The 14,293-nt window shown below is 45.2% G+C and overlaps 1 protein-coding gene and 1 long non-coding RNA gene across 5 annotated transcripts in view; one reads left to right on the top strand and one right to left on the bottom strand.

Annotated features, from left to right (window-relative positions):
* The window catches only part of LOC102117245 (uncharacterized), a 72,494-nt gene extending 60,219 nt beyond the window's left edge, over positions 1–12,275 (bottom strand). Inside the window, exon 1 of one of the 2 annotated variants that reach the window (XR_006697530.3) lies at positions 10,971–11,091. This is a non-coding gene — a long non-coding RNA (uncharacterized lncRNA). Of the gene's footprint in view, positions 1–10,970; positions 11,092–12,210 lie in introns of those variants that run through there. The other variant, XR_276561.5, reaches the window with a different exon arrangement.
* SRPK1 (SRSF protein kinase 1) overlaps positions 11,198–14,293 on the top strand; it is a 91,971-nt gene continuing 88,875 nt past the window's right edge. For 2 of the 3 annotated variants that reach the window (XM_045390734.2, XM_005553200.4), the window contains exons 1-2: positions 11,198–11,252; positions 11,781–11,841. Coding sequence is in view for 2 of the 3 variants with exons in the window: in XM_005553200.4 (XP_005553257.3) it covers positions 11,240–11,252; positions 11,781–11,841 (74 nt within the window). In the remaining variant the exon portion in view is untranslated. Of the gene's footprint in view, positions 11,842–14,293 lie in introns of all 3 variants that reach the window. The other variant, XM_005553197.4, reaches the window with a different exon arrangement.

The following is a 14,293-nucleotide window of genomic DNA, read 5'->3' on the forward strand; positions in this document are numbered from 1 at the left end:
CCTCTGTCTCCCGGGTTCAAGCGATTCTTCTGCCTTAGCCTCCCGAATAGCTGGGATTATAGGCGTGCTCCACCATGCCCGGCTAATTTTTGTATTTTTAGTGGAGACGGGGTTTCACTATGTTGGCCAGGCTAGTCTCGAACTCCTGACCTCAGGTGATCCACCCATCTCAACCTCCCAAAGTGCTAGGATTATAAGAGTGAGCCACAGCACCGGGCCTAAGTTTTGTATTTTTAGCAGAAATGGGGTTTCACCATGTTGGCCAGGCTGGTCTCGAACTCCTACCCTCAGGTGATCCACCTGCCTCCGCCTCCCAAGGTGCTTGGATTACAGGCGTGAGCCACTGCGCCCAGCCTATTACCCCCATTTTCTAAATGACGAGATGAGGGTACATTTTCCCACTGCCCTAGATTCCACCAAAGCCCCTAAGTCTAACATTTTGTCTGCTGCTTAGCATCTGCAGCAGCAAGGGTTCAGGATGAGCCCAGTAGTATAAATTTCTGGGCTGGTTAGAGGCAAAGGTGGTGCCATCAAGGAGGAAAGAGGCAGAGTTGGAATGAAGGACAACTCACATTAATGAGTGCATGAGATGTGCAGATTCCTGACAGGCATTATCATATTTCATGGTCACTTCCTCCTCTACCTCTCCTGGAAGGAGAGCCAATTATTCTTTTTACACAGGGGAAGAATCTAAGACCAGGAGTTTGCCCCAAAATTACAGTTATTCAATGTCACTGTCAGAATTCAAACCCAGGTTGGATTCCAAAGATTAGGCCTTTTCTCTGCTCCACGCTGCATCTTCGATTTGCAGAAAGGTGACCTTTTGGTGCCTTTGGACTGAGAAACCCAAATCAGTGCAGCACCAGGTGCTTCTGTCTCTTTGCCTCTTTTCCTCGCCCCCTCAAAGCATACAGCCAGAAACAGGTAGTTTTTACATTCTTTCATAACATCCCACATACGTTCATCAAGCACCAAGCATCACACGGGTAGGGTATCCAATAGCTTTCTATGTCCTGGAGATACAGTAGTGAACAAAAGTCAAACATCTCAGCCTTTACGGAGCTTTCATTCCAAGGAGTGGTGGAGCAGACAAAAGTAGCAAGCAAGCAAACAAACAAAAACGCCTCTCCCCCTCCCCAGTGAATCTCAGGTGCATTGCCAGCAGGTGTGTAAATCTCCCAGGGGTCCACTCGAAGGAATATACTGAAATACTGGTGTCTGGATTAAAAAAGTAAGTAACTTTAATGACCAAGTAACACATCTTTTTGTAAGTTAGGTAGCTTCCAATTATTTGTTTTCAACAAAATTGAATAAGGACCTCCTGGAATTGTCAGCTGATGGGTCATTAAAATGAGTTTGGACTATGATTGTTGTATGATTTTTGGCACATTATTTGGAAAGAGTTCCAAAAGAACTGAATGCTATTGCTATAGCAAAACCCTTTTCATTTCCATCTACTTGTTTTATGTAAGTTTTCTTAATTAAAAAAAAAAAAGGAATGATGCAGGACTCATTGAGAAAAATCACATACCATCACACTGAAATGCATTTGCAATAAAATTTCATTTATTGAAAAATGATGCTATGTGTTACTTTGATTAATCATGCAATAATAATACTTGTAATAATACGTAAGGAACTTTTTAATGGATTATGGTCCGAGGAAATATTCTTACAAATTAAATTTCTATGTAAATGCACATTTGTGTGGTAGAGAAGTATGAAAGGATGATCGATAAAAGACTTTCAAGCATAAAATTACCAGAGAATAAACTTCTGTGAGAACAAAATGGAATAGAAAGGCAAGTTCAAGGAGAAAAAGGAGTAATGTACAATTTCTTATAGTTCCAAGAGTGCTTTTGCTTTATATATCTCTCTATATAAATGGATGATGGTACATAACAAATTGCTATATATATTTAAATTCCATTGGATGGCATTCAAAACTGTGATATAACAGCTTTATTTTAAAATTTCAAATTCCTTTCCAATCTGTATGCCTTTTATTTAATTTTCTTGCCTATTGTTTCTGGCTAGAACCTCCAGCACAGTACGGAACAGGAGTGGTGAGAGTGGACATCCTCTTCTGGTTCCTGATCTTAGGGGGAGGGCATTCAGCCTTTCATCATTAAATATGATGTTAGCTGTGCGTGTTTCATAGATGACCTTGATCAGGTTGAGAAAGTTCCTTTCTATTCCTAGTTTGTTGAGTGTTTTGCCTAGGGCTAGTTTTTAAGATTATTTTAGTGGGTAAGGGAGCATAATGCTTGAAAGTTCAAGTTCCTTAGATGTGCTGTCCCTGCTATTTGTTACCCCAGCACCAAACACAGTGCCTGCCCAAAAAAAGAGAGGCCTTCTTTTTTTTATTTAAATATTTGTGGGCAAGCTATCTCTCACCACTCCCCACTTGCATTATATATATTTGTTTGTTTGTTTGTTTTGTTTGTTTGAGAGAGGGTCTCACTATCGCCCAAGCTGAAGTACAGTGGCACAATTACGGCTCACTGCAACAACCTCCTGGGCTCAAGCAATCCCCCTATCTCAGCCTCCCGAGTAGGTGGGACCACAGGTGCATGCCAGTATGCCCAGCTATTTAATTTTTTTTTTTTTTTTTTTTTTTTTTTGTAGAGACAAGGTCTCAGTTTGTTGCACAGTCTGGTCCTGAACTCCTGACCTCAAGCAATCCTCCCGCCTCAGCCTCCCAAAATGCTGGGATTACAGGCGTGAGCCACTGTGCCTTGGTCCCCTTACGTTTTATACCTGTGATACTATGCTGTTTTCTCTGGAGTTTTTTTTCCTCCCTTTTGTGTGCAGCTGATACCTACTCTTGCTTGCCAACTCTGTCCAGGTGTCACTCATCCAAGAAATGCCTCTTTCCTTGCCTCTCCACAAATCCTGAGCTGAGTGGGTTTTTCTTGTGCTTCCAGGGTAGTTTCTGCATGTACCATTGTACACTGTATTTAATTACTTACCTATCTATCCATCCCCACTACACTGGGTAGGTAATATAGTGTGTGGCTGAGAATATGAATTCCAGAGTCCGACTTCCCAGGTTCAAAACCTTGCTTCTTATTACCTTGCACGATCTTGGTTGTACCTCAGTTTTCTCCTGTCAGAGATTAAAATAGTACCTATCTTGTAGGGTTTCAGGGTTGTGGGACAACAGTGTCTAGTAAACAGTAATTTTTTCGTTGTTGTTTGAGACAGAGTCTCACTGTCACCCAGGCTCGAGTGCAGTGGCACGACCTCAGCTCACTGCAACCTCCACCTCCCGGGTTCTAGCGATTCTCCTGCCTCAGCCTCCTGTATAGCTGGGATTACAGGTGGGCACCACCATGCCTGGCTAACTTTTTAGTAGAGACAGGGTTTCACCATGTTGGTCAGGCTGGTCTCCAACTCCTGACCTTGTGATTCGCTCACCTCGGCCTCCCAACGTGTTGGGATTACAGGCATGAGCCATCGCACCCGGCCAGTAATTGTTATATAAGAGTTAGCCATTAAGTCCTACAGAGCAAGGCCTATTTTTTTCCTTCTTTGCTTCTCACAGCCTAAGGGCTGAAGTGTAAATATCTGTCATGAGGGTAAGTATGGTGGAAAGTATTTGAAAGAAGGAAACAAAAAAATGGATTTAACATTGCATAGCCAGTAGAAATCAGATCTCAAATGTGTAAGCCATGTTGTCCATTTCTATGTATTTCCTAAATTGATTTCAGTGTGACCCTGAGCCTGCCACGATGGAGACGTTAAATCACAGTCCTTATAGAGCTTGTCTCTCAAGGGTCACATAAGAGTCTGGGAGGTTTACACGCTGCTCAGAAAACAGTAAAGACTTTTGATCTTGACGGAGTCTCACTCTGTCACCCAGGCTAGAGTGCAGTGGCGTGATCTCCACTCCCTGAAACCTCAGCCTCCCAGGTTCAAGCGATTATCCTGCCTTTAGCCTCCCAAGTAGCTGGGATTACAGACATGAGCCACCATGCCCGGCTAATTTTTGTATTTTTAATAGATACAGGGTTTTGCCATGTTGGCCAGGCTGGTCTCAAACTCCTGACCTCAGGTGATCTGCCTGCCTCGGCCTTCCAAAGTGCTGGGATTACAGGCATGAGCCACCATGCCTAGTCAGATTTTTTATCTTAAGTTCATTATTTTTATTGTCCAAGTCTGCATGACCCCTGGAACGTGCTAAGTATAGCAGAGCATCTTTGTCTGGCTTGGAAGCCTCCTAGGGGCCCCCAATCTTATCATAGTTATAATTTACCTTAAAATACTTTGGCATCATCCTTGGAATCAAGGCAAGGAAAGCATATTCTAGGTAAGGATATTTAAGAAAGCTCTTCCGAGACTTCCAGAACCTTAGATAGGATTCAGCATGTTTCTGTTTTGGCAACTCACATAGAGGGGTTGTGCGGTAAGACTTTCTTACATTCCCCTCATCTTGGACTCTCAGATTGCTTTTTTTTTAAATTGGCATTTTAAAGAAAGAAATCTACCTCTTTTTTTTTTTTTTTTTTTTTTTTGAGACAGAGTCTCGCTCTGCCGCCCAGGCTGAAGTGCAGTGGCGTGATCTTGGCTCACTGCAAGCTCCGCCTCCCGGGTTCACGCCATTCTCCTGCCTCAGCCTCCCGAGTAGCTGGGACTACAGGCACCCGCCACCTCGCCCGGCTAGTTTTTTTGTATTTTTTAGTAGAGACGGGGTTTCACCGTGTCAGCCAGGATGGTCTTGATCTCCTGACCTCGTGATCCGCCCGTCTCGGCCTCCCAAAGTGCTGGGATTACAGGCTTGAGCCACCGCGCCCGGCCAAATCTACTTCTTAAAAAAAAATACTTGTGCATATTAAACCTTTTGGGAAAGACAGGATGGCATTTGTAGGCACCAGTTACTTACATACCTAGGTGCATCTTGTGTTTTAATCAGCAATTTCCATTCCAAGAGTGGTTAGTAAATATTCTAGTCAGAAAGTGACTATAACAAAGTAATTCAGAGTCATTGACTGCCATAAATTTTTACAGTGACAGCCCTTTTCTAAAACCCATTACACAAATTAACAAGCAACTCTTTTCACCAGTGAAAACCCATTTCTGATAACACCTGTGATGTGAATCGGGTTTGGAACAGCATCACAAACATAAGGGAGACTCCATCTCTAGTTGCCTGATCCCGACTGTGAGGGTGAGAGTCCTGACTCTGGGATATTGTTGTCCCTGCCATGAGTAAATCTTTCATACATGCTGTGGCCAGAGCACCTAAAAGGACAGAAAGCTGGGACCTCAAAGAACTTACAGGAGAGGTTATAGGACCTGTTTTGTGCCTGCCTGCTAATGAGTGTGCAACAAACATGTATGTGGCAGATTCTAGTCTGAAATTTTTCTTTATGTCCTGGGAATCGGCCTGTCAGGGAGGCAAACCCTCACCATGTCAAGCTTCTCTGGCAGGCATCACTCCCAACCAAAAAAAGCTATGAGTTGGACATGATCAACTAAGGTCAGTTTGCAACACATTGGTCCCACCCAGAACACTTCCAGGGAGCAGAGCAAGGGCCCTATCTGCTCAGGAATCACCAATCTCTAACCTCCTCATTCTTAGAGAATCCCCTTCCCCTCCTCACTACTGCCTTTATTCCCACCCCACCAAGCCAAGGTCTTTATTCTTTCATCTTCTCCACCTATGCCCCCGAATCTTTCACCCCAGCACAATTTCTTTGTGAAACTTTAGCTTTTATAGAATGAAGCCAGAAATGGGGTCATCTCCAGGTGGCATTGGTTCTCCAGGGATCAGGGTGCCCGAGAGGCAAACTTACCTGCTTGGAAAATGCCAGCTGCTTTGGGTGTCTGACTGCCCAGACAGGCCGTGCTGGATCCACTCTCCACCTTTCTCCACCCTGCTTTATGCCCGGGGAGGGTGGCTTGTATGGACTGCATCACCCAGGCTTCCTTGCCATTTAACTTCCAGCTGGGTTTTGTCAGTGGTGAGGCACTTGTTTGAGAAGATGTGGGTCTTTATTTCCCTGCCCTCTCCCTGCAGGGTTCATTAAAGGGCACAGCTGCTGCCAGGCGGGCCTCTCTTACTACAGCTCTGTTACGGGTTGAATTTTGCTCCCCACCCGACAAAAGATATGTTGGAGTCCTAATCTCCAGTACCTCAGAATGTGTCCTTACTTGGAGACAGGGTCTTTCCAGAGGTAATCAAGTTAAAATGAGGTTTTAGAATGGGGCCCAATGCAGTATGACTGGTGTCCTTATAAGAAGGGGAAATCCCAACACAATGAGAGACAGGTGCACAGGGAAGAGCATGTGGCGAGGGAGATGACGGTTATCTAGAAGGCAAGTAGAAGGGCCTGAAACACATTCTCCCTCACAGCCCTCAGAACGAACCAACCCTGCCAACACCTTGATTTCAGACTTCTAAGCCTGTGAGACAAGAAATTTCTGTTGTTTAAGCTACCCAGTTTGTGGTACTTTGTTATGGCAGCCTTGGAAAACTTTTTTTTTTTTTTTTCAGACGGAGTTTTGCTTTTGTCGCCCAGGCTGGAGTGCAGTGGAGCAATCTCAGCTCACTGCAACCTCTGCCTCCCAGGTCCAAGCGATTCTCCTGCCTCAGCCTCCCAAGTAGCTGGGATTACAGGTGTCTGCCACCACGCCCGGTTAATTTTTTTTTTGTATTTTTAGTAGAGACGGGGTTTCATCATGTTGGACAGGCTGGTCTGGAAATCCTGACCTCAGGTGATTCACCTGCCTTGGCCTTCCAAAGTGCTGGGATTACAGGCGTGAGCCACCGTGCCCGGCCCCTGGCAAACTATTAATAATAAACCTCTCCCTGGGTTATGATAACATCTCCCTCGTTTTCTCCCTTTAGGCCTAGAGATGGTAAAAACTCCAGCTGCTGCTAGTCCCTGGATGTCTGACTATCCCTTGTTTGTCTTCCTTAACACCTTTATTCCTTCATTACATTCTTTTTAATTAGCCTTTAAATGTGCCATTTGTTTCCTGATACCCAGGCCTATAACATAATTATAGATTTTCTCAGTACAATTCACAAAACCACATATCCAAAAGGCGAGAGAAAGTTTTGTTGGGGTTCTCCAATTATGCAGACAGCTATTGGAAATCTTAACTCATTCAGAATAAATCGGCCGGGCGCGGTGGCTCAAGCCTGTAATCCCAGCACTTTGGGAGGCCGAGACGGGCGGATCACGAGGTCAGGAGATCGAGACCATCCTGGCTAACACGGTGAAACCCCGTCTCTACTAAAAAATACAAAAAGCTAGCCGGGCGCGGTAGCGGGCGCCTGTAGTCCCAACTACTCGGGAGGCTGAGGCAGGAGAATGGCGTGAACCCGGGAGGCGGAGCTTGCAGTGAGCTGAGATCCGGCCACTGCACTCCAGCCTGGGCGGCAGAGCGAGACTCCGTCTCAAAAAAAAAAAAAAAAAAGAATAAATCATCTCATGTATTTTCACTTTCTCCTGTTGTCCATTTTATCTCACAGGACATCGGGAACGTCATAACGGGATATGCTGCTTTGGATTTAAGTCATATTAAAACTTTAGAGAAAGCATAATAATTTGTGATAATCAAGGCAGAGAATGTTGGGTATGAAGAAACATATGAACTCAACTTTAGACGTTCAGACTTCAAAAATGTCAAAGAAGCATTAGAGAAGATTCCAGGGCAGTCTTAACAAGTAAGTTAGCTCAAAAGGGATAGCATCTTTTCAGAAATTAAATTCTGAGACGATCCATGAGCAGCCAAAAATATGATGGGTTATGGTTTCTGAATACCTCTACTTTTAAAGGGACTTGCAGGAAAAAAAACAGCAATGGAGAAGGGTATGCATGTAAGAATGAATAGCTACCACTTTTTTTGTCCTTTTTTTTTTTCCCTTTTTGTGCAGAAAGGGGTCTTGCTGGATTGCCCAGACAGGTCTCTAACTCCTGGATTCAAGGTATCCTCCCGCCTCTGCCTCCCTAAGTGTTGGGATTACAGGCGTGAGCCACCATCCCTGGCCTATACTGTTTTTTTGTTTTTTGGGTTTTTTTTGAATTATTTTTGCTACCGCTTTTAAGAACAGTTTCTGGGGAGCCTAAGGCGAGCAGATTGTTTTAGACCAGGAGTTCCAAGCCAGCCTGGGTAACGGGGCAAAACCCCATCTCTACAAAAAATACAAAAATCAAGTGGATATGGTGGCATGTGCCTCTAGTAGTTCCAGCTACTGGGAAGGCTGAGGTGAAAAAATTGCTTGAGCCTGGGTTGCAGTGAGCTGAGATTTCGCCACTGCACTCCTGCCTGGGTGACAGAGTGAGACCCTGTCAAAGAAAAATAAATAAATAAATTCTGGAAGGGTAAAAGTCCAGAATAGGCCAAGTTCTGCAAACTTGGGAGAAAAAACTGATTTTAAAGTTAGATTTAAAGCAAAATGCACAAAAAGGGGATGGTTGTAGAATAGGGGAAATGAACAAACTTACTTATATGAACAATTATAGAGATCTTAGACAAAGTGGAGAGCCAAAACATGATGGAGGAATAGAGAAAAACAGATGGACAAAAAAGAGAAATGGTCAATTCTGGGAACTCAGTCCAGTGAACTTCACATTGACTCTGGAAAAAGTCTGAAAATGAGTTATCAAACAGATGGTTAGTAAGCTCTTAGAGAAGCAACAGTCACTCAGAGTCAGAATAGGTACGACTGTCTCATGCTAAGCTGAACATATTTCCTTTTTGATGGGTCTGCAATAACCAATTCAGATTTAATACAGCTCTAATATTGTCCCTCTCAGTGTTTTCTCTTTCATCCTGACATTTCTCATAAACTGCAGATCATTTATTCTTTTTTTTTTTCTTTTGAGACGGAGTTTCGCTCTTGTTGCCCAGGCTGGAGTGCAATGGTGCAATCTCTGTTCACTGCAATCTCCGCCTCCCAGGTTCAAGCGGTTCTCCTGCCTCAGCCTCCCAAGTAGCTGGGATTACAGGCATGTGCCACCACGGCCAGCTAATTTTGTATTTTTAGTAGAGATGGGGTTTCACCATGTTGGCCAGGATGGTCTCAATCTCTTGACCTTTGATCTGCCCGCCTCAGCCTCCCAAAGTGCTGGGATTACAGGCATGAGCCATGGTACCCGGCCCATTTATTCTTTTATTAGACAAATATTTGAGCACCTACTAAGTGCCTGACACTGTGTAGGCACTGAGTATACATCAAGGAAAATCTAAGCAGGGTCTCTACACTCAAACAGTTTACTTTGGGGTGGGCAGTACTTTCCCAATTCTGGGATTTTTCCTAGCCATCTGCTCTCTCCCTGTCTTTTCTAAACCACATGTGGTTATCCTGAACTCACACAATCCTCAGAGTCTAGGGCTTCCCTGTCTGTCCTAACCTTCCTTTGTTTTCAACTTTACAGCAGGGAATAGACTGGGCTGCATCCTTCCTTGGCCAACAGGTACTGTCTTCTTTTGCAATATACCCAGACATGCTATCATTCAGGTTCCATGCAACATATATCAATTATCTAAATTTCAAATTTGGCTAACCTGCCTTTCCAGCCTCACCTTCCATTTCATCCCTTCAGTTGTTACCAGCCCCAATCCTAGCCCCCACCTACAGGTGTCCATGTCTGTGCCTTTTTGCTCAATGTATTTTCTCATTCAGGAATGCCTGACATCTCCTTCTCCGCCTACAGAAATCTTATGTATTTCCTAAGACCCAGCTCAAAAACGGCCTCCTCTGTGGATGGGCTTAATTACTTACTTTGCTCAATAAGTCCTGCCAAAGCCCCCATGCTTGACTTGTGCTGTACTATTGCCCTCTCATCTTCCCTTCTCAATTACTTGTTTAGAGCAAAGGTCTTCAGAGCTTCCACTCTGACCAGCTGTGGTACTTTACAATAGGGGCTGGTAAATTAAGATCTGAAATAAGAATAGTTAAAACGGTTGAAAAAAGATCAAAAGGGCCTGGCTCAGTGGCTCACACCTGTAATTCCAGCACCTTGGGAGGCTGAGGTGGGAGGATCACTTGAGCCCTGGATATCCAGGCTGCAGTGAGCCGAGATCATGCCACTGTACTCCACCTGAGTAGCAGAGCAAGACTACTCCTCTTTAACCCTCACCTTCCCTTCAAAACCTAACAAAGGCCATGTTTAAATCAATAGAAGAACATTTTATGACATGCGAAAATTATATGAAATTAAAATTTCAGTGTCCATAAATAAATCTTTATAGGAACAAAGTCCATATTTTCTATGACTGCTTTTGAGCTCCAGTGGCAGAGTTGAGTAGCTGAGAAAGAGATCTTATGGTCCACAAAGCCTAAATATTTACTATCTGGCCCAAAGAAAAACTTTGCTGAGCCTGCTATACAATAAGGGCTTGATGATTAAATAACTGGGTCGTACACCAAGATTCTGAACATATAGGCAGGTCCTCTTAAGTTTAGTGTCTTTGTGTAATGGAAGTAATAACTATTTTGCCTTTAAGTTGCCATAAACATAAAATGAGATAATGCACTTAGAAAAGTAAAAAAAAAAAAAAAAAAAAAAAAAAAAAAAAAAATCTCATAAACAAGACAACTTTATCATGTATTGAAGGTGGTAGAATAAGAAAACATTAAACGTTTTTATTCTCATTTCCCTTTCTTTCCTTTACAGCTTTCATTTAAACTTGAAATTTCAAGAGAAAATTCACTTTTGAAGTTTTTACTTTTCAAGTGATAATAGGGTCACAGGTTCTTTCCTTCCAGTCTTTCTGTGTTGCTCCCACTCCCTTTTCTTTCTCACATGTAATTTTTTTCCATTTTCTTTAAATAGTATCTCAACTGGGCTCACAATAGCTCAGGGAAGGAGAAACTGGGACATGCCTGATTAATCCATTTTACAGGCCAGGAAACTGAGGCAGATCCCAAGCCTCTGAAGCTCTGACTCAGCAGCATGCAGGGAGCCCTGCCGCTCTCTGCGCCTTTTCTAAGCAAATAGAACAAAACTAACCTTGCCAGGTTTCCAAGCTTGGATCTCTAACACTCCTTCAACGTTCACCCCCGACGTTCCTCCTCTCAGCGCCCCCTCCCTCTCCTTGCCGCCCCCTCCTCGGGAGCAGGTGGTAGGCTCCGCTCCCGACGCGCATGCGCGCGGCACGGTGGGGCGGGGGCGGGGCGGGACTGGGGGTGGAGTGTGCGCGGGCTCGGTTTTGGGCCGCGGCGGGAGCTGGAGTCACCGCCACTCGAGTGCGCAGGCGCTTGGCGGTTACCGGTCTCACCATGGAGCGGAAAGGTGAGCGGTGGAGCGGCCTCCGCCACGAGGGGCAACGGCCGCCGGGGCGAGGCCCGGGTCAGCGCCCGGAGCTTCGCCTAACTGCCGCGGTTCGGTCCCCGGGCTTGCGGCGCCCCTCCACTGAGGTGGCGCCGCCCCACACCCCCCGCCTCTGGGCTGCGGGTCCGCGCCCCTCAGCCCGGGCGTCCTCCGGCGCCGGCCGTCGCCGCCCCTTGTTCCCTGCCAGGCCAGCTTGCGCCTTGGGGCCACTCCAGGGCCCGGACCTTGGCGGGCGAGGCAGACCTCCGCCCGCCCGCCCCCTGACCCGGCCTGAGACCCCTCCGGCGCATCCCGCCCGGGCGCTGCTCTGTGCCCCGTGGGCCGCCAGCCCCCCGGCCGGCCGCCTTGCCGAAGCCTCCGCGCTCGTACCGCAGCCGCCCCTGAGACAGGCCCCGCAGCCGGGCCTGGCGCCCCTGCTGGGTCTCCACCCTCACCTTGGTCACCTCCTTTCCTCCACATTTGCCCTTCATCCATCCCTCTCTCCTGCAGTGCTTGCGCTCCAGGCCCGAAAGAAAAGGACCAAGGCCAAGAAGGACAAAGCCCAAAGGAAGTGAGTCTTGTACCCCAACATCCCATTCTTTGGATTTTCCTCCGGCACCTTCTCTGCTCTGGTTTCGCGTCTTGAATGTGCACAGGGTTTGGGCACCCTGTGGCCGCAGCCACATGGCCTCGGGGCAGCTCGGAGGGTCGCTCTCCAGCAACCATGTGGAAGAGAGCTGCTGTTGCTGAACGCCAGGCCTGGGTCTTAGCAGCCCCAGGCCTGCTGGAAAGGGCTGTCGGAGGAGGACCAGAGCCCGCCCGGTACCTTTCCTCCCCAACTCCACAGAGGAGGCACAAACTCCCCTAGCTTGGACCCCCCCCCACCGGAGCTGGTAGATCATTATCGTTCTGTTTCTGAACTCTGGTCTCTCTCTCTTACCTGCTCCCCAACGTCTTAACTTGCCTCCAACGTCTGCACGGTAGGCCTTAAGGAAATTCTTGAATGAGTTTTTCCGTGTTTACTTTGGGTTCTACCAACCACACACTCCCTTTCATAGAGGAGGGCATGGGGCTTTTCTTTGGGTTAGTCAACTTCCTGAACCTGCAAGGCACATCGGCTTTTTTGCACTGTGCCGGCAGACCGCTGTGTATACAGTCAGTGTCTGTTAACTGCTTCTCTTCTGTCTAAACCTCAATCAAATGCAGATAATCTTCCGGAGTCGGCATCACTATAGTAACGGGAGAGTTCTTTAACACACATCGATGGTTCTGGTTTGGTGTATTAAGCGCCACATGTCCAGTTTTATCAGTGGGATGCATAACAGTAGTTTAGTGCTATCGTGGCAAGTTCAAAAGTTGGTCACAGCCTAATAGAAACTCAGGTAGCAGGCTTCATTCAGCAAGTGAGGCTAAGCCTAAAGAACTTTCATCATGTACTAACGTTTAACTGCAAAGGGTCTTGGAAATCAGCTCTTGGAAATCATCTCTCAGAGAGAGATTCTATGCCTAGTTCTTAATTTTAAGATGTATTATCTTTATACTTTTAAATTTATTTGATTTTTTTGGCGTTGTATGCGGTCTAATTCCCTCTGAGTTGATACAACACATTTCAAAGGCTTTCCTAGGTCACCCCACTGAATGACAATACCAGATTAAGGGGGGCGTAGGGGTGTGTGTTGTTTTTGGAGGCTACCTACTGTTTGGGGAGAGCACCTAATGACTTCTGTCTTTCAATAGAACTAAAGTGGTAGGTGACCTCACCTCTTGCTCTATTTTCTATTCCGTCTTATGAAATATATTTTGTAAGTGCTTGGTGACGAAGGTTTGTAAATGGTGAGTTTGTGTGTGTCTGTTTGCCTTTGGATTATCCGTATATGGGATTATTCAAAACCATTTTTTAATCCTAGATTGTTTAATAGAAACAGCAAGGTGCTAACTTGGTTCTAGTGTGCAGTAGGAATTGAAATGTTAGTTTTCTGTGCCTAGTTGAGTTATTCTTTGTGGAATTGATAAGAATGTGTTAAAACGTTCTTTTCTATTGATACGAGGAAGTTGCGGTTTTTATTATATTACTGTATTTTTTAGAAATCCTGGTCTCTCAGACCATTTGTCCGGATCTCTCTTACCACTTGGAAATTAATTTGAGATTAGCCCAAATCAAGCTATAATTTGAGGGGCAAATGTATATAGGTGATCATATACTTTAAGCACCAGATATCTATTACTTCCGATTATCTATTTAGACTATATGCTTTATTTCTAAAGCCAAATATATGTATATCTGTTACCCCATTCACTACTATGGATAACTTAGAGTTATTTGTGTTGTTAATTGTTTGCAAGTGTGGATTATAGATAACGTAGCAGTCATTTTACTGAATATTTTATCTTGAACAACTTTGACTCCTGAAAATATGCGTGAATGAACTGCCCCATTTACTTGTAATTTCAGAGGTGTTTTATTTTTGGTTTTGTTTCCAATTAATGCGTTTTTGCGTTTTTTTGTTTTAAATTTACCTTTTTATTCTTTTTCTTTTTGAGGCAAGTTCTCGCTCTGTTGCCCAGGCTGCAGTTTAGTGGTGCGATCTCGGCTCACTGCAACCTCCACCTCCTAGATTCAAGCAATTCTCTTGCCTCAGCCCCCCAAGTAGCTGGGACTATAGGTGTATGCCACTACGCCTGGTTAATTTTTGTATTTTTTGTAGAGATAGGGTTTTGCCATGTTGCCCAGGCTGGTCTCAAACTCCTGAGCTCAGGTAATCTGCCTGCCTTAGCCTCCCAATGTGCTGGGATTATAGGCGTGAGCCACTGCACCCTGCCCTTTTTTTTCCTTTTTCTTTCTTCCTTTTTGTTTTTCTTTCTTTCTTTCTTTGGTATCCCAGCCTCCTTTTAAGTAGCTGAAATGTCTAATTAAGTTGGTTAGAGTACTGTGTCAGAAGTTCAAGCCTCAACTAACTCAGATAACTTGACTCTGTTCCATGACTTCTGATTGCACGCCTGATGACTTCCATTTACTTTGCAAA

This window comes from Macaca fascicularis, chromosome 4 (genome assembly GCF_037993035.2).
Source record: "Macaca fascicularis isolate 582-1 chromosome 4, T2T-MFA8v1.1".
Classification (NCBI taxonomy): Eukaryota; Metazoa; Chordata; class Mammalia; order Primates; family Cercopithecidae; genus Macaca; species Macaca fascicularis.